The sequence below is a fragment of the Lithobates pipiens genome, unplaced genomic scaffold, assembly GCF_037356315.1.
Source record: "Lithobates pipiens isolate NorthernLeopardFrog02 unplaced genomic scaffold, aLitPip1_a1.2 Scaffold_1, whole genome shotgun sequence".
Lineage (NCBI taxonomy): Eukaryota > Metazoa > Chordata > Amphibia > Anura > Ranidae > Lithobates > Lithobates pipiens.
The window spans coordinates 236339232-236361864 of record NW_027507685.1 but is presented as its reverse complement, the minus strand read 5'-3'; the positions used below and the strand labels follow the sequence as shown (position 1 = coordinate 236361864).

The 22633-nt window shown below is 47.3% G+C and overlaps 1 protein-coding gene across 15 annotated transcripts in view; it reads right to left on the bottom strand.

The window, feature by feature from the left end:
- The window catches only part of SYNGAP1 (synaptic Ras GTPase activating protein 1), a 562775-nt gene that overhangs the window by 73023 nt on the left and 467119 nt on the right, over positions 1-22633 (bottom strand). For 11 of the 15 annotated variants that reach the window (XM_077484719.1, XM_077484711.1, XM_077484717.1 and 8 more), the window contains 3 exons: positions 14951-15224; positions 14699-14872; positions 11642-11863 (listed from right to left, as the gene is read on the bottom strand). In XM_077484719.1, coding sequence (XP_077340845.1) covers positions 11642-11863; positions 14699-14872; positions 14951-15224 — 670 coding nt within the window. The remainder of the gene's footprint in view (positions 1-11641; positions 11864-14698; positions 14873-14950; positions 15225-22633) is intronic. The other 4 variants (XM_077484718.1, XM_077484726.1, XM_077484721.1 and 1 more) reach the window with 1 other exon arrangement.

Below are 22633 nucleotides of genomic sequence, written 5' to 3'. Positions count from 1 at the left end.
ATCTTTGAACGCCGCGTGATTAGTCCACTCAACAATCCTAGTGAATTGTCCCACCAAATATTATTTCCAGAGATCCGGCAAGCCTATACCGCCTTTAATCTTGAGAAGAGACTAAAGGTGGTATAGGCTTGCCGGATTCTTGCACACTTATTCTTGCACACTTTTTGTTCCAAAGAAAGGGCCAGAATGCTTGCAGAATAGCGAGAAAAAATTATTTAGGCAGAGCTACTGGTGAAAATAAAGTTTTGGGGAATCTTAAAGAGGAAGTAAACCCTGATGAGTTTACTTCCTCTTTCATTCCCTGCAAAGGTAAAGCATAATGGACTACTATACATTGCATAGTAGTCCATTATGTGTCACTTACCTGACACAGGAGCCAGCGATGTCACCGCTGTCCCATGTAGTCCGGTGCATCCATCTTCTCGGTGGGTCTCGCAGCTCCGCCGCTGTCATTCGTCGAAGCCTCGATGACGTCACTCCCGCGCATGCGCACGGGAGCCAAGACGCACGGCATTGGCGGCATCTTCGTTATCGAGGATGCCGCTCTCAGTGCTCCTGCGCGCCGCTGTCTACGGCGCATGCGCCGTAGACAGCGGTGCCCGTCTTTGGGCAAATATCTCCTAAACCGTATAGGTTTGGGAGATATTTCTTGGACCTACAGGTAAGCCTTAATCTAGGCTTACATGTAGGTCAAAGTGGTTTGTAAGGGTTTACAACCACTTTAAAGAATAATTATAGAAAAGTATAGATGTGCATAGTTATCTTAGGTTTACTGTTACAAGATGTAGTGCAACAAACCTGGATGTCACTTTATTATCTATTGCAAGCTGCAAATGTCTTTCATACTCTGCTCATCTACATGTTGCCATCACAGCTTTAGCAGTAGCCTAATACCAACTGAAATGTTCATGTTATTGCCTGCATTCTGCACTGCTACAATGTCTTTAGAGATGAAACAAATGTCACCCCACCAGTGGCGGCATGTCCCCCTCTCTCCAGCCACCCCCTCTATGACCAATGGATAGATTCATGCCCTTTTCGGGCCCGGGTACCTGAATTACAGCGGTAGGGGGTGTTTTTAAAGCACCTGATTAGAGCCATATGCTCTAATTGGCTTCAAAATAGGTGAACTGCGAGAGCCATGCTTGGCGCTTGCAGTCTACCAAGGTGTGTTAGAAAAGCGAATAATTATTCGCTTTCCTAACACTGAATCGCCTCTCTGCCAATTAGGTGCTCAGGTCTGTTACCCATCACCTGATTGGCTGAAACGACAGGCACTGTGATTGGACGCCTATCAGGCGGAGAGGACCGAAGGAGACACATGGAGGGCACCGCTCGCCCCCATCACCCGCCACCCCAACGAGACAGGGTAAGTGCCAGGCAGACAGCGAGCGGGCAGGGGGGATGACACAGTGGCGGCATCCAATGGCACAGTGGCGGAACTTGATGGCACAGTGGCTGCGTTTTATGGGCACAGTGGCTTCGTTTTATGGGAACAGTGGCTGCATCTGATGGCACAGTGGTGGAATTTGATGGCAGTGGCAGCATATGATGGGCACAGTGGCGGCATTTGATGGCACAGTGGCAGCATTTTATAGGCACAGTGGCAGCGTTTGATGGGCACAGTGGTTGCATTTGATGGGCACAGTGGTTGCATTTGATGGGCACAGTGGCAACATTTGATGGTCACAGTGGCAGCTTTTGTTGGGCACAGTGGCGGAATTTGATGGCAGTGGCAGCATATGATGGGCACAGTGGCAGCGTTTGATGGACACATTTGTTGCATTTGATGGGCATAGTGGCAGCATTTGATGGGCACAGTGGCAGCTTTTGTTGGGCACAGTTGCAGCATTTGATGGGCACAGTGGCAGCATTTGATGGGCACAGTGGCATTTGATAGGCACAGTGGCAGCATTTGATGGGCACAGTGGCTACTTTTGTTGGGCACAGTGGCTGCGTTTGATGGGCACAGTGGCATTTGATGGGCACAATGGCAGCTTTTGTTGGGCACGGTGGCTGCGTTTGATGGCACAGTGGCAGCATATGATGGGCACAGTGGCATTTGATGGACACAGTGGCAGAATTTTATGGGCACAGTGGCTGCATTTGATGGGCATAGTGGCTGCATTTGATGGGCATAGTGGCTGCATTTGATAGGCACACTGGCTGCAATTGATGAGCACAGTGGCTGCAATTGATGGGCACAGTGGCTACTTTTGTTGGGCACAGTGGCTGCGTTTGATGGGCACAGTGGCAGCATATGATGGGCACAGTGGCATTTGATGGGCACAATGGCAGCTTTTGTTGGGCACGGTGGCTGCGTTTGATGGCACAGTGGCAGCATATGATGGGCACAGTGGCATTTGATGGACACAGTGGGAGAATTTTATGGGCACAGTGGCTGCATTTGATGGGCATAGTGGCTGCATTTGATGGGCATAGTGGCTGCATTTGATGGGCACAGTGGCTGCAATTGATGAGCACAGTGGCTGCAATTGATGGGCACAGTGGCTGTGTTTGATGGGTACAGTGGATCAGTGGCGTAACTAGAACCTTCAGGGCCCTGATGCAAGAAACCATGAAGGGCCCCCCTGAACCCAAGCCAAGGCCCTTCCCTCCGAGTCCGGCGGTGGAACTCCAGGGCGTGGTCACAGGTATGACCTTTGTGAGCCCTGTAGTTCCACCACTGGCATCAGTAGTTTTTTTTTATTATTTATTTTTTATTTTTAGGTGCCCTATTGGGGGACTGTCCCTAGGCAGGATGGGGTCCCTGTTCCCAGAAGAGATGAGGTCCTTTTCTCCAGGGCAGATGAAGTTACTGCCCCCAGGTGAGAAGGGGTCCCTGTCCCCAGGGGAGATGGGGGTCCCTGTCCCCACATGAGAAGGGGCCCCTGTCCCCAGGGGGAGATGGAGGGGGTATGCAATGGTGTGTGGGGGATGGGGTCCTCTCACTCACCATGACCAAGCTGCAGGCCGCGCACTCATCCATGTTGGCCTGGGCTCCATCCAGTGTGCTGGACGGATGATCGGCATAACTCCCAGAAAGACCTTTCATCATCTGTGTATGACGGGGAGGAGGGGGGCTGGCAGACAAGCCTGCAGTGTCCTCCGGGGGGGGCTCTCATAAGGCTGCACTGCATCTGGGTGCTTAAAGTTTGTTTACCCAGGAGAAGTATGCAGTGCAGTGTGGGCCGAACTCGGGGGGGGGGGGGGGACTCTGGCTGGGGAGAACAGACATCGGACTGAGCGGCAATGCATGGAGCAGGAGAGGGGTACTCTGAGGAGCCGGCCGAGGACACAGGTCATGCGGGGAATGCACAACTAAGGAGCAGCCAGTGCGATAGTCGAGCATGGAGCTCTACTAGTCACCCTCCACCCACCCGTGTGCATGGTGCACTGGTACCCCTAGCTATCTATCCTGCTGCCGGCCATATGTAGAGGGGGCTGCATGGGCCCCCTGCAGCACAGGGCCCAGTTGCGGTCGCGACTGCTGCACCCCCTATAGTTACGCCCCTGCAGTGGATGCGTTTGATGGGTACAGTGAGGCTGCAATTGATGTGTTTTTTTCAGAATTTTTCAGTTTGTTTGCGGCCCCCTCAAAAAATTTGGAGCACCAGCCGTCACTGCACCCACCAGTCTTCACAAGGGCCTCATATACAATCTTAGGCCGCGTACACACGCGCGGACTGTTTGCCCAACCTTGTTCGTCAAACAGTTTCGGCAAACAGTCCGCTCAAAATTTGCATGAGCGGACTTGCCCACACACGAGCGGACTGTTTCAGCGAACTGTTTGCCAAACAGTTCGCTCAACTTTTGAAATGAACGGACTCGCCCACGTAAGGAGGAGGCAAATCCGCCCATTTCGAGCGCGTGTACAGGTAGGCGGGGCCCGCGAAGGAGACGTCGCGGGCTCCGCTGCCTGGAATGGGCTTAAAGGGGAACCCCAACGCCGAAAAAAATCGGCGTGGGGGTTCCCCCAAAGTCCACACCAGACCCTTGTCCGAGCACGCTACCCGGCCGGCCAGGAAAGGGGGGCGAGCGAGCGCGCCCCCCCTCCTGAGCCGTACCAGGCCGCGTGCTCTCAACATGGGGGGGTGCCTTGGGGAAGGGGGGGCCGCGCGGCCCCCCCACCCCAAAGCACCTTGTCCCCATGTTGATGAGGACAAGGGCCTCTTCCCGACAACCCTGGCCGTTGGTTGTCGGGGTCTGCGGGCGGGGGGCTTATCGGAATCCGGGAGCCCCCTTTAAGAAGGGGGCCCCCGGATACCGGCCCCCCACCCTATGTGAATGAGTATGGGGTACAATGTACCCCTACCCATTCACCTGTGAAATAAAGTACAAAAAAAAACACAACACAGGGAAAAAATATTTTATTGCACAGCTCCGGGGGTCTTCCGTCTTCGGGGGTCTTCTCGCCGGACTCCTCCGCTATCTGTGTGTAGCTCTTTTACTAGCGGAGGAGTCCGGCTTTCTTCCTCCCCGCCGCCGGCCTCTTCTCCCGACTTCGGGGGTCTTGTCCCCCTCTTCGGTTCTTCTGCCGGGCCACCGCGCCTTCTTGTAGCTCTTTTGCAGGCGGTGGCCCGGTCTTCTGTCGCCGCTGCCTTCCGTTCTTCTGTCGCCGCCTTCGGTTCTTCTGCCGGGCCACCGCGCCTTCTTGTAGCTCTTTTACAGGCGTGGCCCGGTCTTCTGTCGCCGCTGTCGTCGCCGCTGTCGTCGCAGCCGCCGCCTTCCGTTCTTCTTCTTGTTCTTCTTCTTCTTCTCCTGGAGATGTTGACTCGACGAGCTCTCCGGCCGGAATGCCAGAGCCGCGCTGTGCGGTCACTTATATAGTGACAATGGGGCGGTGTCACATGGTATATGTCACATGGGTTGGTCACATGGGTTGATGTCACATGGGGACTATGACATCGTAAGGGGGCGGGGTCACCATGTGACCAACCCATGTGACATATACCATGTGACACCGCCCCATTGTCACTATATAAGTGGCAGCGGAGCGTGTCCCTGGCATTCCGGCCGGAGAGCTCGTCGAGTCAACATCTCCAGGAGAAGAAGAACAAGAAGAAGAACAAGAACGGAAGGCGGCGGCGACGACAGCGGCGACAGAAGACCGGGCCACCGCCTGTAAAAGAGCTACAAGAAGGCGCGGTGGCCCGGCAGAAGAACCGAAGGCGGCGACAGAAGAACGGAAGGCAGCGGCGACAGAAGACCGGGCCACCGCCTGTAAAAGAGCTACAAGAAGGCGCGGTGGCCCGGCAGAAGAACCGAAGAGGGGGACAAGACCCCCGAAGTCGGGAGAAGAGGCCGGCGGCGGGGAGGAAGAAAGCCGGACTCCTCCGCTAGTAAAAGAGCTACACACAGATAGCGGAGGAGTCCGGCGAGAAGACCCCTGAAGACGGAAGACCCCCGGAGCTGTGCAATAAAATATTTTTTCCCTGTGTTGTGTTTTTTTTTTGTACTTTATTTCACAGGTGAATGGGTAGGGGTACATTGTACCCCATACTCATTCACATAGGGTGGGGGGCCGGTATCCGGGGGCCCCCTTCTTAAAGGGGGCTCCCGGATTCCGATAAGCCCCCCGCCCGCAGACCCCGACAACCAACGGCCAGGGTTGTCGGGAAGAGGCCCTTGCCCTCATCAACATGGGGACAAGGTGCTTTGGGGTGGGGGGGCCGCGCGGCCCCCCCTTCCCCAAGGCACCCCCCCATGTTGAGGGCACGCGGCCTGGTACGGCTCAGGAGGGGGGGCGCGCTCGCTCGCCCCCCTTTCCTGGCCGGCCGGGTAGCGTGCTCGGACAAGGGTCTGGTGTGGACTTTGGGGGAACCCCCACGCCGATTTTTTTCGGCGTTGGGGTTCCCCTTTAAGCCCATTCCAGGCGGCGGAGCCCGCGACGTCTCCCTCGCGGGCCCCGCCTACCTGTACACGCGCTCGAAATGGGCGGACTTTCCGAGCGGGAACAGTTTGCTCATTTCGAAAGTAGCCTACACACGGGCGGACTGTTCGCTCAAACACAGTTTCAGCGGACAGTTTTTCGGAATTTCCGAAAGACTTTGTCCGTCCAACTGTCCGCTGAAACTGTCCGCTGAAAGCCCACACACGGGCGGACTGTCCGCCCAAACACTGTTCAGCGGACAAGGTTGGGCGAACAGTCCGCCCGTGTGTACGCGGCCTTAGACTGTCAGTGCTCTATGACTGCCCCATCTGGGTCCCCAATTACTAGAGGTCAAACATTTTTACAAACCACGCCCATGGCCAGTTAATTAGAAGGTTATTTAAGTTAAAAAGTGATAAGACCTTGGTGGTCCAGAGGTGTTAGAAACCAAAACCTTTTAAATCCACAGAGCCAACAGAAACAAGTGGAAAATGGTTGCACAGGGTTTAGAAACCAACTTTAGCCTTTTGTTGGTCATACTGATGAATATAAACGATATAAAGGGCAGCTGGGACTTTAAAAGTCTGATCTTCTCCCTCTCTCTCACTAAATGAAACAGAAATTTAGGTAAAATGTTTTTTATGAAGGCATATATCAAGTGTCCTCTCCATAATGGGTTTTGAAGGTCAGAAGCAGACACATCCAGTCTAATGGGTAATGAACTGAGCATATTTTAGTGCATTATGTCATTTTTAGTGAGATTTTATAGTTGTGGTACTTGTGAGTGCATATGAGCTTAACGGTAAGAATTTTTACACAAGGAGTTTTGTGATAACCCGATAAATAAAATGATCACATTTTACGAAACTAACGTACCTCAACCCCAAACCTTACTGTTCACCTTAAAGTGTATGACCAGCCAAAACTTTTTTCGGTTTTGGATAGACAAGAGTGTTAGAATCCTCGGTTTTTACAGATATTTAGGGTCACCAGATAGTCAAGGTCAAACTGTTAACAATATTTCTAAGGCTCGGTTCACACAGGGACGACTTGTCCAGGCGACTTCGCCGCCTGACAAGTCGCGCCCCGTTCTGTACTACGGAACCGTTCTAATAGGAGCGACTCAAGTCGCTCCGACTTAGAAAAAAGGTTCCTGTACTACTTTTGCGGCGACTTCAAGCGACTTGCATTGACTTCTATACAGAAGTCGTTTTGCAAGTCTCCGCTGAGGTCGCGGCAGGTCGCGGCGCTGCAAGTCGTGCCGCCTACTGTGTGAACCGAGCCTTACTTTCTTAAGCAAGAAATGTTCTTTATTTACTCTTTCTTAATTGTTTTTCATCAGACTGGAAGTGAGGAAAAATCTCCAACAGTAATACAGACAAAAATAAATGAGCTTTTTTTTTTTAGTAGTGTAGGGGGAAGGGAAGACTTGAACCTCTTTCAGATTACTGATGCTTTTCGGTGTTCCTGCGATTCGCTCTCAATTCCTGAAATTGCCAAAAACAAAAACCTTTATAATCCTGCCCTATTCTATTCATAAAAGTTTTGGCTGGACATTTATTTGAACTCTGAAATGCAATGCTCAAAGGCTTTGGCCACCTTTTCAAAAATAGAATTGTAAATGCAGCAAAACATTATTTCATGATCAATGTGTATTTGTGCATTTACTATTTTTTTTTGCATTGAGGCCTGCAGAGCATTGCACATGAAGCCAGTATATTATAGCTGCAATGCACAGGCTCCTTCAATGCCCCCTTCCAGCCTCAGTTCCATACAGAGGTGTGTAGGGCCGTCTTTAATATAGATTGGACCCTGGGCAAAAATTTTCTTGGGCCCCCCTCCCAAGAAATTTCCTTCTCCACCTACTCTGAGACCAGGCATGTACTGGCCATCGGGACTATTGGGAGTTTCCCGGTGGGCCGATGGCTCAGTGGGCCAGTCTGATGTAAGGGGGCTGGTGATGGGACACTCTGATGTAAGGGGATGCTGATGGGACACTCTGTTGTAAGGGGGTGCTGATGGGACAATCTGATGTAAGGAGGTGCTGATGGGACAATCTGATGTAAGGGGGGCTGGTGATGGGACACTCTGATGTAAGCGGGCTGTTCATGGGACACTCTGATGTAAGGGGGTGCTGATGGGACACTCTGATGTAAGGGGGGCTGGTGATGGGACACTCTGATGTAAGCGGGCTGTTCATGGGACACTCTGATGTAAGGGGTGCTGATGGGAAACTCTGATGTAAGGAGGCTGCTCATGGGACACTCTGATGTAAGGGGGGCTGTTCATGGGACACTCTGATGTAAGGGGGCTGGTAATGGGACACTCTGATGTAATTGGCTGCTGATGGGACACTCTGATGTAATTGGCTGCTGATGGGACACTCTGATGTAAGGGGGCAGCTGATGGGACACTCTGATGTAAGGAGGTGCTGATGAGACACTCTGATGTATGAGGGCTGTTCATGGGACACTCTGATGTATGGGGGCTGTTCATGGGACACTCTGATGTATGGGGGCTGTTCATGGGACACTCTGATGTATGGGGGCTGTTCATGGGACACTCTGATGTAAGGGGGTGCTGATGGGACACTCTGATGTAAGGGGGCTGGTGATGGGACACTCTGATGTAAGGGGTGCTGATGGGACACTCTGATGTAAGGGGGCTGCTCATGGGACACTCTGATGTAAGGGGGTGCTGATGGGACACTCTGTTGTAAGGGGGCTGGTGATGGGGCACTCTGATGTAAGGGGGTGCTGATGGGACACTCTGATGTAAGGGGGTGCTGTTGGGGCACTCTGATGTATGGGGGCTGCTCATGGGACACTCTGATGTAAGGGGATGCTGATGGGACACTCTGATGTAAGGGGGCTGTTCATGGGACATTCTGATGTAAAGGGTGCTGATGGGACACTCTGATGTAAGGGGGCTGCTCATGGGACACTCTGATGTAAGGGGGTGCTGATGGGACACTCTGATGTAAGGGGGTGCTGATGGGACACTCTGATGTAAGGGGGTGCTGATGGGACACTCTGATGTAAGGGGGTGCTGATGGGACACTCTGATGTAAGGGGGTGCTGATGGGACACTCTGATGTAAGGGGGCTGGTGATGGGGCACTCTGATGTAAAGGGGTGCTGATGGGACACTCTGATGTAAGGGGGTGCTGATGGGACACTCTGATGTATGGGGGCTGCTCATGGGACACTCTGATGTAAAGGGGGCTGTTCATGGGACACTCTGATGTAAGGGGGCTGGTAATAGGACCCTCTGATGTAAGGGGTGCTGGTGATGGGACACTCTGGTGTAAGGGGGCTGGTGATGGGACACTCTGATGTAAGGGGGTGCTGATGGGACACTCAAAATGTAAGTGGGCCGGTCTGGATGAAGTCCAGGGCCAAATTTCTGTCCCAGTCCAGCCCTGTCTGAGACATAAAATAAATAGCAGCTTGACTTAAAATCAGTTTTCTGTATAAGATCAGGCAGCAATTGTGATTGGTTGCCAGTAGTTACAGCATATCATTACTGTTTACTGATTAGTTGCTAGAGGTAGCACATCACCTCCTCACAGCAGGGGAGCATGCTATACATAGAAATGCTACCTTTATTTACATATCAATGCCACCAGCTATTTACTCAGTATTGTCACCACTATTTACATACAAATGCCAGTTATTTACATGTAAACACAGGGTCTGCAGGTGAGTCATCTGCACACAACAATAGGGCAGAGCTGGACAGCATTAGTAGCAGCACTTCACACTGAGATATTGGGACATAGCAGAGGAATAAAACTTCAAGGGACAAGGGAATTTAAACCTGGATAGTTGACAAGTATGAGGCAGCTGTTTTGGGCCCCACAACAATGACAGGGCCCAGGGCAGCTGCCCCGTTTGCCCTGCCTTAAAGACGGCCCTGGAGGTGTGGGCCTGCTAGTGTGGGGCTGGAGGAAGCACGGCACAGGAAGATAAAGAAGGGATTACGGCCACCGCTTAATCTGGCAAATGGGACCAGTAGTAAATAAATAAGAACAATTCAAAAACTGAATGCTGCAGGTGTCCCGAAGGAACCACACACATCTGTGATACATTACAGTCAATAGAACTTTCAGAGGGAAGAATCACCCTGCGATTCAAGCAAGTGTGTGAGTGGGCGCACATTTGAGGGTGTAGGAGAAAGGATATGATCATGCTTCATGTTACACCCTAAATGTGGGTGCAACACGAAGCATGGTCTAAAATGTGGACTTAGTCTTTAACATTAACATAATGCCCAAATCTAACCCTTTACTTGGGTCTATCCTCTACACTTCGCTTTTAGCCTTGATTTAGCCCATATAGATAAAAACCAAAACATAAACATAATATTATTACAACAGACATAATCCAAGCACACTGATAATACAGTATAACCCAGGGTTTCGCAACTAGGGTTCATCTGGTGGTTGCTAGGGGTTCCTTGAAAAAGGAGCAATTTCTGCCTCTCAGATAAGTTTCCACTGCCACCACTGATCTTTTTAACTATTTGTAAGGGGGTAATTCTTTCCAGTGTCCACAAGCGTAAGGAGCATTCTTCCCACTGACCATCACACTAATGTATCATGAGTTGCAGAGATAGTAATTTTTAGCATGGGTTTCCTGAGACCAGAAAGTTATACCAAGGGTTCCTCTGTGTTGAAAAGGTTGATCTAATCAATAAAATATCCTTTTTCGCCAAAAGTTTACGGTGAAAACTACAGTATACTGTATGTCTTATATCATCTGCATCTAATGATCCGATCCAACACTATGGTGGACATACTCTTTAACAGGACACACCTACAATAAATCATGAGCCGTTTCCATGTACTACCAGGGGGGATGCTCCACATGGCTCAAAATGGCCGTCTATTTCTTCAATATCCATTTTATATACAATTTTGTAGGGAATAACCAGGTTATTCCAAAAGGCAGTACAAAGAGAGACAATAACATAAAAAAGTTTAGTGGCAACGTGTTTATCTTCAAAGGAGAAAAGTTATAGAAGATGGGGTTAAAAAAGTGGAATTGTTTAAAGAGCAACTCCAGGCAAGAAGTAGAATTAATTGCTGAACTAATGCTGTTACTGTATCTTTGAAACTCTGGAACAGTGCTTAAATTGTACAGGTATTTTCCGGGTTTATACAAGAACTATAATATTCAGTCTTGGGCTTTGCTTAGGTGAATCAATATGTTTGTTTTAATGCTTTAATTCTCCACACATTCTGCACATTATTTGCTTTTCTTCAGTTCCCATCCCTCTGTTCAACTGCTAAGAGAAAGGAAAAGAACGCCTGTCTACGCTCCCAGTTAAATTAGTCAGAGCTTTCACAGGGCTGGTGTCTTCCTGCCTACCCCTACAGGACAGCACTGGGCCAATTAAGGTAAGAACTACAGTTAGCACCCAGTTTGAGGGATATTTCGAAAAAAAGGGTTCACTGAGTACAATGAATACCATGAACCCATGGGCAGGCTATGTTCCTTTAGTGCATTAAAATTTTTTTCAAGTTTGTTCAGGTTTGGCTAATGCATATTTTGGAGCCGCAAAATTTGAAGATGATGAGTGATGATGGTACAAAAAGGGTGAGGGGGTGACTGGCATTATCAAATGAATAAGGACCTACAATATGTTCATATTTGGTCATATATTGAGCTTTCTCTGAATATTGTGTCCTTTACAGGGGATCCCAGTTCCAGAGGATCCCCTTTCCCGCCTCCCCCCAGTCCCCAGAAGTAAATAATAGAGTATTTACCATTTCTAACCTGTTTAAGATGCTCTTGATCTGCGAATCCTTCTCTGCCTGCTGCATCCGGAGTCGCTTCTCGCTCTGCTCTAGCCGACACTGATATTGCTGCAGCATTTTATTCGTTTGTTCTTCCTGGCTAAAAAGGCGTCGCTCGTACTCCTCTAGTTTCTTGTTGGACATGACGAGCCTTTCCTTCAGAGTGTAGATCTCCTCCTCATACTCCTTTACCTAGAGGACCAGCGAGATAGGGAAGACAAGAGAGAGGAGGAAAGATGAAAGGAAAGAGGCAAGAGAAAGGAAGGAGTTGAAAACGTTTGAGGAACAGGACAAGCTGGTGGAGACACAGGACAGGATAACCTAGAAGCGTGCCACTATAATGGAGAAGTAATAAGAGATGGTGTAAAAAAAGTAGGAGAGGACAACAAAAGAGAAGGAAGACAAGCAGTTGATGTAGGAGTAGCAGGGATGGTGGGGGAGAAGGAGAATATAATAATACAGGAGCAGGACAAAATGTTAGGAGAGAACGGGAAAGGGCTAATCAGGGTCGTCTTTAAGGCAGGGCAAAAGGGGCAGCTGCCCTGGGCCCCATCATTGTTGTGGGGCCCAAAGCAGCTGCCTCATACTTGCCAACTATCCCAGTTTAAATTCCCTTGTCCCTTGAAGTTTCAGTCCTGTGCTGTGTCCCGATATCTCAGTGTGAAGTGCTGTTACTAATGCTGCCCAGCTCTGCCTTATTGCTGTGTACAGGTGACTCACCTGCACACCCTGCGTTTACATGTAAATAATCGGCATTCATATGTAAATAGCCACGGCATTACTAAGTAAATAGCTGCGCCTGGAGGCATTGATATGTAAATAAGGGCGGCATTCATATGTATATCATGTTCCCCTGCAGTGAGGAGATGATGTTCTGTAACCTCTAGCAACTAATCAGTGAGCCGTAATGTGTGCTGTAACCTCTAGCAACTAATCAGTGAGACGTAATGTATGCTGTAACCTCTAGCAACCAGTCAGTAAGCAGTAATGATACACTGTAACTGCTGGCAACCAATCGCAATTGCTGACTGATCTGATACAGTAAACTGATTTTTATTGAATGTCTCAGAGCAGGTGGAGAGTGAAATTGCACGGGGGGGGTTAGGGTGGGCCCAAGAAATTTTTTGCCCAGGGTCCAATCAATATTAAAGACGGCCCTGGGGCTAATAGCAGAGAAGCGAGATAGAAGGTATAGCATGACAGGGAGCTGGAAGGAAATGACAGCAAAGCAAGTTGGGATTGTGGAAGTGCATAAAAATTATGTGATTTTGTAAGAAAAGTAAGACAGTACAGTGGCAGAACAGAATGCTAGAAAACAAGCAGAATGGAGGAAGAGCAGTAGTACAGAATGATAAGGGAGAAGTAAAAAAGGGATGACGGGCCATAAATGGATTATGTGGAACCATGATAGGATGACGCAGAAGAAGTTGGATGGGCAGTAGAGGAAAGGTAAATGAAGAGAAGAAAGGATGGAGGAGGAGAAGGACAAGATAGCAGAGGAAAATGAGGAGATGGCAGTGGAGGTGCAGTGAGACAAGGTTGTAGAAGAGAAGTAGGAGAGGATGGTGCCAAAGGGGCAGAACAAAATAATGAGAAAAGAAGTAGGACAAAATGGTAGAAGAGAAGTAATATGGAATGCTGGACGACATGTAAGACAGGATGACAGAAGAGCAAGGAAGGATGGTGAAAAAGAAGCAGGATGGGATGAACGAGGAAATAAAAACACTGTGGTGGAAAAGAAGCAGCGTGGAGTGGTAGAGGAGAAGTGGACCAGGAAACAGCCATGGAGAAGAAGCCGGACATGACAAAAGAATTAAAATTGGACTACACAAAAAATTAGACAAAAACAGGATGATGGAAATGCAAACCAGGATAGAAGCAGAAGAGAGATCATAGAAGCGAAGCAGCATAAGCCCTTGTACATACGGTCGGAGATACCAACAACCAAATCCGTCGGAGTAATTCAGATGGATTAATTCTGGAAGAGGACCAGAAGTGATGTTGCATACACACGGTTGGACTAAGTTGTCGGAAAATCCGATTGTACATAACGTGATGACGTTATTTCATTACGACGGGACTACGTTCAGGCTAGTAGCCAATAGCTTTGGTCTAGGAATTTGATCTGAGCATGCGTGGCACTTGGTCCGTCGGAGTAGGCTACACATGATTGGAGTATGTCCGATCGGAGCATTTTGTCTGAAAATTTTACTGGCAATTTGGAAAAGTTGGTCCGTCGGATATAGAAACAGTCCGATGGAGACCACACACAGTCGGAATATCCGACAAAACGGTCCGATAGGACGCATTCAGTTAGAATCTCTGACCGTGTGTACAAGGGCTTAGAAGGTGGAGGAGGATGGAATGACAGTAGAGCAGGGGAGAACAGAGAAGGAGAATTTGGAGGGAGTTGGACTTAATGAGGGGAGATGAACAGGATTGTGAGGGGGCCGGCCAGGAGAGGCGCATAGAAGAAAGAACAGGATGAAAATGGAGAAGCAGCTTGGGATGGTGGAGAGGTAGGACAGGGTGACAGTAAGGCAGGATGGCATAATGACAAGCTGGACAAGCTATTGGAGGAAGTAGGACTTGATGAAGAGAAATAAATGCAGGATGGTGGAGACGTAGGCCAGCATCGTTGCAGGGAAAAGAAAGACAGCATGGTGGAGGATAAGCACGATAGGATGGTTACACAAAATGGTATAAGATTGTGAAAGAGGAGCAAAACAGTCAGTTTGGTGGAAAGATGTAAGGCAGGATGGTGGAAAAGGGATGTGAATGGTTGGCGGAAGAGAGGCAGGATGGTGGAAAAGGGATGTGAATGGATGGTGGAAGAGAGGCCGGATGGTGGAAAAAGAACACGGCGGGATACTGGAAAAGACGCTTGCCAGGATGGTGGGAAAAGGGCAGGAAGGTAGAAGCAGGACGGGAGGGTGGAAGAGAAGTAGGGTAGGATAGTGGAGAAGAGAAAGGAGATGATGGCAGAAGAAGTCTGAATAGTATTGTGTAGAGGATAGCTGTACTTACCCTCTCAAGGCGACTCTCATCCATGGACTTTGAGTACTCTTTAAGTTTGTACTCCTCTCGTTCTATGTGAGAGCTTTCAATATCAGCGGAGAGATGAGGCATATTAGACACCCAGGCAACTGTGCGTTCCGAGGCGGGAGTGACTGGATTCAATGTGGACTGCGTGTGTGAATGCTAAAGAAGAAAAGCAAAAGATTATGCACAGTCTAACCAGACAGACAGTTAGTAGACTGTGGAAAACTTTGATGGTACCTGCTTGGTTATACTGGGTTTAAGCCCTCCACCATCTTTCTCCACTGACTGCTGCCTCAGTCTGGCAGCTCCATACATTGGTTCTGGGCTCTGCAGGAGGTTACCGCTGCTTGGCCGGGGTTTATGGGCGGCCTGCACCGTCAGCTGTTGGGATTTGCCCCTGTGAAGGGGAGGGGGCTGCGTTTCCGGCCTTCGCTGTACACTGGGGGCGATGGTGATTTGAGGGGGGGACAGCATGTGCTGCAGATTGTCTTGGAGGGAAAGCTGCCTTTTGCTGTATTATAAGAAAGGAAGAAAGTACGGCATTAAAATCTAGTGCCAGCCCAAAATAAAATAACTTATGAAGGTACCAAACAAACATTTAAAACTACTGAGACATTTCAGCAAAAACAAGCCATTTTTGAGGATCTAACATAGATTTAGGTGTCAGGGACACGAGTGAGGCAAGATTTGCACGTGCCTTCTACTCGTTAAACAACTTATTTCAGAATACAAACTATATGTTGTCCATATGAACCAATGAGATTCCGGCAGCTGTCATACAGAAAAACACACAGCTGAACTACATATATATGATTTGTTGTGCCCACTATTGTTGGACTGTTTAGGTAGGTGGTGGACCTAATTTTTCCTTTATTACGGCGAAGTGATACACCTTTGACACATCCCTGTCCCCCGGGTCTTCTGACTGAGAATATCATCCAATGTCCTCTCTTCTTATAAGCTCTAAGCTCCATGTTTGACTATTGACTCTATACAATGCTATAGAGCCTGACTGGCTCGCCAGAGCTGGCGCTCCTATGTCTGGTCTCTGGTGTGCGTGGGATCATAAGTAGACCTAAAAGATGGGTTTCAGATACTTTTTTTTTACCAGTATTTCCAATGCATCTATCCTTTTTAATCCAACATGACTTGATTAACAGTCTTTTTTTTTATATCTGCCTAGAATTCAGATTTCACACCTGGCCTATTGTTCTTTTAGCTGATCTGCACGAACAATTTCTATGTATCCGCCCAGGATAATAATCTTCATTCTTTTTTTCTTTAAGCTTTGATCATTTTTTACAGTCAAATTACAAAGCGCTCAGACTTAGCATAGCAGTTCATCTCTCTACTCCTTATTACTAAAGGGCATAGGGAGGCCCACATTTAGCAACACGTCAAATTGAGGTTGATTTACTAAAACTGGAGAGCGCAAAATCTGGTGCAGTTCTGCATGGTAGACAATCAGCTTCTAACTTTAGCTTGTTCAATTAAAGTGGTTGTAAACCCTATAGCGCCACGTGCAACTAACTATATAAGCCTAGATTAAGGCTTACCTGTAGGTCCAAGAAATATCTCCTAAACCTACACGATTTAGGAGATATTAACTAAAAGACAGCGGCACGCAGGTGCACTATCGCCGTTAGCAGCATGCCGCTGCTAATGGCGATATGCCGTTAGTGGCGGCTCCCGTACGCATGCACAGGAGTGACGTCATTGCTGATCCGGCGCTGTGAGTGGCCAGAGCAGCAATACCCAGAAGAAGATGGGCGCTCCGGACTACAGGGGACAGTGGTGACATCGCTGGCTCCTCTGTCAGGTAAGTGACACATAATGGGCTACTTTGCATTTAATCCTGGGATGTTTGTATGAGTTATTATTGTGGTCATGATACAATCATATATGTTGTAAAATTTGCACTCGCTGTTGGATACAATAAACTATTGTGAAGCCTATAAACTCTTTTATTTGGCTATTTTCTTTATGTTTTATATTTATTTTATTAAGTATATTGGTTGGCACCAGAAAAGTCCAATTTATTTGGTTTATCCTTGTTTAGGGATTTGGTACTATTAAAGTGGTTGTAAACCCTTACAACCAACTTTGACCTACATGTAAGCCTAGATTAAGGCTTACCTGTAGGTTCAAGAAATATCTCCTAAAACTACACGGTTTAGGAGATATTTTCCGAAGGACAGGCACTGCTGTCTACGGCGCACTGCTGTCTACGGCGCACTGAGCGCGCCACGGTCAACGGCGATATGCCGCGAGTGGCGGCTCCTGTGCGCATGCGCGGGAGTGACGTAATCGCGGCTTCGCCGAATGACAGCGGCGGAGCAGCGAGACCCACAGAGAAGATGGATGCGGCAGACTACAGGGGACAGCGGTGACTTCGCTGGCTCCTGTGTCAGGTAAGTGACACATAATGGGCTATTATGCGATGCATAGTAGTCCATTATGCTTTACCTTTGCAGGGAATGAAAGAGGAAGTAAACCCATCAGGGTTTACTTCCTCTTTAATGCCTAGATCAGCAACAGTCTTTAGATTACACGAACATGCAAGGTTTCATGCTTACACCTTCAAGGGTCCTCTCCCAAATTTACTGATTTGGTTTTGCGTGCTCTGCATGGGAGGGGCATTTATATCTATGCCACAGTGAGGTAAGGACCAACCTATATGTTATAGCAGTGAAAACGAATGTGTTAATAATTTATTCACTCCGAAACAGCTTGTTTTGGCATAGACATAGACATTTGAAGACACATGCTCAATGTCCCTATGAGCTACGGAGCTGCTGATTGCAATAGAAGATTTGCACACAGATGCCTCAGTTCCACCTTTTCCTGATTCTGTTTGTGTTTATGTACAAAAAACAGTCTATGTGAGTCCAAGGCAGCGTTTCTCGACCAGGGCTCCATTGAACCCTAGGGTTCCTATAGCTGTGACTTATTGATCTCCAATCTTTTGATGCCTGCATAATTTCTAAAACAACACCACTTGGCAGATATTTTTTTAGCTGTCTGTAAGGGTGCCATTCTTACCATCACTTTCCCAATGATAACCAATGAAAACATTCTTCCAACTGACCTCCATTTAATTTATTTTAGCAGGGGTTTCCTGAGATCTAAACATTATTTAAAAAAGGTTCCTCTGGAGTAAAGAGGTTGTGAAAGGCTGAACCTAGGCGAGGGTTGTCCATGTGGCCATACGGCACAGCACAACAGCTGATTTGCCAATCAGCTGGGCTGACGTAACCAGGGCGCATGCGCACATCATAGGTGGTATCTCTCGATGGGAGATGTATCTCTCCCCTGATGAAGTCACGTGATTGACGTAACGTGTAGGGAGTGGCCGTCGCAATACCGGAAGTGACGTAAGACTGGCGGAAGACGCCAGAACACCATTTTCATTGTGTGCTGTTTTACTTATTTCTAAATGTGAGAGTCTTATTCATTTTTTGATTTAATAAACCGCTCGTTTTTAACAATACTGCACTATTGGAGCCTTCTCTTCTCTTTTATGTGATTATATGGAGTGGCATTTGTTTATGGACACCGCTGCCTATACCACAGTACAACTATTACGGGAATGAATGGCCCTATGGTGGCCCGTGGTGGATGTTCATAATTGGGGAGATATTTACTGTTGAGGACCCCCTGCTGGTTAAAGAGAGAACGGAGACTGCCTATTCTATTTGATGTGCCTATCTTTCCTAAAGTAGAGGTGAGAGTTCTGGGAGCTCATATCCTTTCCTTTCTACATGAATATGTTTTAACAACTTCCCATCTGAGTTGAGTCTATCAGAATACCTTTGGTGCTGTTGAATATACCTAAATACTTGCTATATGGACTAGATTTTGAACTACCTTTTTGTATATTTATTTATTTATTTAAGCACTAGCACTTTTATTATCACATTTTGTATTTGCGCAGGACCATTATTTATTTTATTTAATAAATTGTTGTCGGTGTCTTTCCTCTGCTTGGAAGAAGAATGCAAAGGGAGGGGCTGAGATAACCCTCTGACATCAGCCGGTGTTCTGTCAAGAAGTGCCCCCGATCGAATAGTGCCCGGTATGTACTGCGCATGCGCCATACGGAGCAGCACAACAGCTGATTTGCCGATCAGCTGGGCTGACGTAACCAGGGCGCATGCGCACATCATAGGAGGTATCTCTCGATGGGAGATACCAATTTCGCAGGCACAATTTAAATCTATACAAACAGCAGGGGAGACCGTAGTTCTCAGATTGTGCATTGCTGATGATGAAGGGCGGCTTGTGGCTGTGATGAAGAGCTGGTTGTGTCTGTGTTGCAACCCGACTTTTCAGACAGGCAAAACCGTCCGTTCAACACAGCAAACCCACCCTGCAACACAGACAAAAGCAGACCATCAGCACACTGTAAAGCCGCCCTGCAACAGAGAGGCACAATGTGAGAACTACGGTCTCCCCCCCCGCTGTTAGTATAGGTTTAAATTGTGGCCGTGAAATGGTATCTCCCTTCGAGAGATGCCACCTACGATATACGCTTGTGCCATGGTCATGTCACTACAGCTGATTGGCAAATCAGCTGAAGTATGGCTCCGTCCTTCGTATGCGTGGGCACTATTCGATGGGGGGCACTTCTCGACAGAACACTGGCCAGCAGAAGAATGTCATCTAACTGCTGTGAGAGAAGGTTTTAGGATTAGAGGTTTTAAAAGAATGGACATCTAGTAGTTCAGATCTTTATAAAACAAAAGGGGATGCAAGTTCATTTTCAAAGGTATTTCAAGTGACAGGGAAGAGCAGTAGGGGGGAGGGGCTGGAGGAGATAGCTCTTACACACAGGCATTGGAACTAACAGGCTAGGAGAGGGGTGGAGAGATAGAGAGCAGAGAGGAGAGAGCAGACAGCATGATGACAGAGGCACGTAATCTGACCACGGTATCTTGGAACAGGAGCCCTGATTATCGTGGTCAGCAGAGACAAGGGGACACAGGAACAGGGAGGATCATCCAGGTATTTCACATCATACAAAAGGGACACATTACATGGCACAAGTACTGTGCTATTTAACCACTTCCCGACCGGGAACTCTCAGTGAAAAAACAGACAGGTTGAATCTATCTAATGGGGGCACAGACAGCTATAGAAAAAAAGGTGACTGGGATTCCAATCCCTGTCCATTCTATCCATAACTAAAATAAAAGTTTTGCTTTTAGTATTATTTTAGGCCTTGATAACAAATCCAAGCCATGATGAAGGGAGGGTGCTGGCCCCTGAAACACGTTAGCTGTTTTGAACCATTAAAGTGACTTGGTCTCTTTCACCATTTGATCTGGCGCTCCTGTTCTGTTTTTAAGTTTTAAGCTAAATATCATATTACTTTAAGTTTAAACACACTTAACGTGATTTAATATTTTAAAAAGTGTCTATGTATAATTGCCTATTATATACACTATACACATTGTGGCAGCCATATTTGCATGGTTTACCGTTTAGTGGTGCTGCACACATGTTGTGTTTCACTGCTCCCCATCTTTTGTTTTTCAGTGCTTCATTGGGGAGATTTCCCTTCACTTCCTTCCCAGGAGATACAAGAGGAAATCAGAGGAAATTACCTGAATGGGTATCCCCATAGGAAACAAAAAATGACCTAAACTCTCTCAATCAATTTGAACTTTTATGCTGCTAGCCTAAGTAAATAGATAAGAAGGTATTATATTTATTTGTTTTCCTTTTTTTTTTTTTTTTATTACACTTCTTCAGTTGCTTCCAGGTTTGTGGCCAATGCCAAATTAATGTGATACATCTCAAAAATATTCATGGCATTTTTTTTTTCCTTTCATCTGGAGTAGGGCTTTCTTAGCTAAGAACACCCTCCTGCCTGCATGCCCGAGCTAATGGCAGATGGATGCCAGGAAGTAAATCCTACCTGAATCCATCTGCCCTTACTCAAGATGGCTGTGGCTAGAAATGCTAGGAGGGTGTTTTTCAAAGTAACTTCTCAACAAAACAAATTATGGAGACAAGGATGGAAGGGGGAGTTGGCTTTGAATATTAAAAATTAATTAAATAGTGTTTTCAGTTTGTGGTGCTCAGATACAGTTAAGTTCTGCTTTAATTGGGGCTTAATCATAGGAAGTTACATAGCGAAGTTGTTGACTGTACTGATGATATACAGATAGTATAGATAGATAGCAGGAGGAGGAACCTACAGATCTGTGCATACAATTTTTTGGGGGGGGGACATGTAGTTTTTGTTTTTTGCAAAGTGTCATAGGATTTTAGCCCAGAGGCAGTCACTAAAGTTTCAATGTGGAGGAAGCCATGGCATGGATCGACGAGTCCTGAGTGGGACAAGAGGTTACCCAAGACCATTTGCAAAGGTGAGTGCAGAGACAGGTTTGCCTGAGTATTTCACCGAGTCCTACAGTTTCAGGGAATGTATTGTTATGGCATTAAATTGAAGAGAGTCAAAGGAGCTTATATATTCCTACAGGGATGCCCACTGGACTAGTATGCCAGTACGTCAGTTGGGCTCTTTGTGCAAAATAATAGTATTTGTGGATACATGGTCAACCAAAATGTTGTTGTTTACTTTTGACAAAGGTGGGAAGGAACTCTGGATGACTGAAAACCACCTGTGTGCAAATATCCAAGGGAAGCAAACTTTTCTTAAACTTCCTAACTACTGATAGAGGACCTACCTGTTACCGCACAACCAGTACCCAAAACTGCCTAATTTCATTTACCTCTGCTGGGCACAGTGTATAAATACATCCCTTGTACAGACAGTTGCCCTCTAAGGTGGAAATGATGGAAACTCAACTGTAGGCACAGCAATTACCGGTAATCATGATGTAATATTCAATCTGAAGGTACACTCAGCCTTTTAACCCTAACCCCTAACCTCAAACCATAAATTCTAACCCTTAACCCTTTAAACCTAACCCTGACCTGTCCTAACAATAACCACAACTCCTAAACCTTAACCCTTAACCTTTAAACGTAACCCTGAGCTGTCCTAACCCTAACCCCAACTCCTAAATCCCAACCTTAACCTTTAAACCTAACCTTGACCTGTCCTAACTCTAACCCCAACTCCTAAATCCTAACCCTTAACCTTTAAACCTAACCCTGACCTGTCCTAACTTTAACCCCAACGCCTAAATCCTAACCTTTAACCTTTAAAAGAAAGAGAGCCACCGCTCCAGGCCAATCCACCAGAAAGATGGCTTAATTTCCAGGCAAAGGAGTCCCAGGTGCTGGCTAATTGCACAGGCAGATAGATAAGAAGAGAAGAAACTCTGGACAGCCACACTCCGGATGGAATCTGAAGTAACTTGTGCCTTTATTTTTCAAGTAAAAATCACATCACATGAACCACAGAAAAGGAGAACATGGAACAAAAATTCTGACATGTTTCGCACTGAAATCAGTGCTTACTCATATGAGTAAGCACTGATTTCAGTGCGAAACGCATCAACATTTTTTGTTCCATGTTCTCCTTTGCTGTGGTTCATGTGATGTGATTTTTACTTGAAAAATAAAGGCACAAGTTACTTCAGATTCCATCCGGAGTGCGGCTGTCCAGAGTTTCTTCTCTTCTTATCTACCTCCCTTTAACCTTTAAACCTAACCCTGACCTGTCCTAACCCTAATGCCGCATACACACAATCTTGGGTGGTTTTTCCAACGGAACGCCGCTCAAGCTTGGCTTGCATACACATGGTCACACAAAAGTTGGCTGAATTTTCAACCATCAAGAACGCGGTGATGTACAACACTACGACGAGCCGAGAAATGAAGTTCAATGCTTCCGAGCATGCTTCAAATTGTTTCCGAGCATGTGTAGGAATTTTGCTCATCGAAATTGCTACAGACGATCGGAATTTCCGATCGGAACTTTTTCCAACCAAAAAATTGAGAACC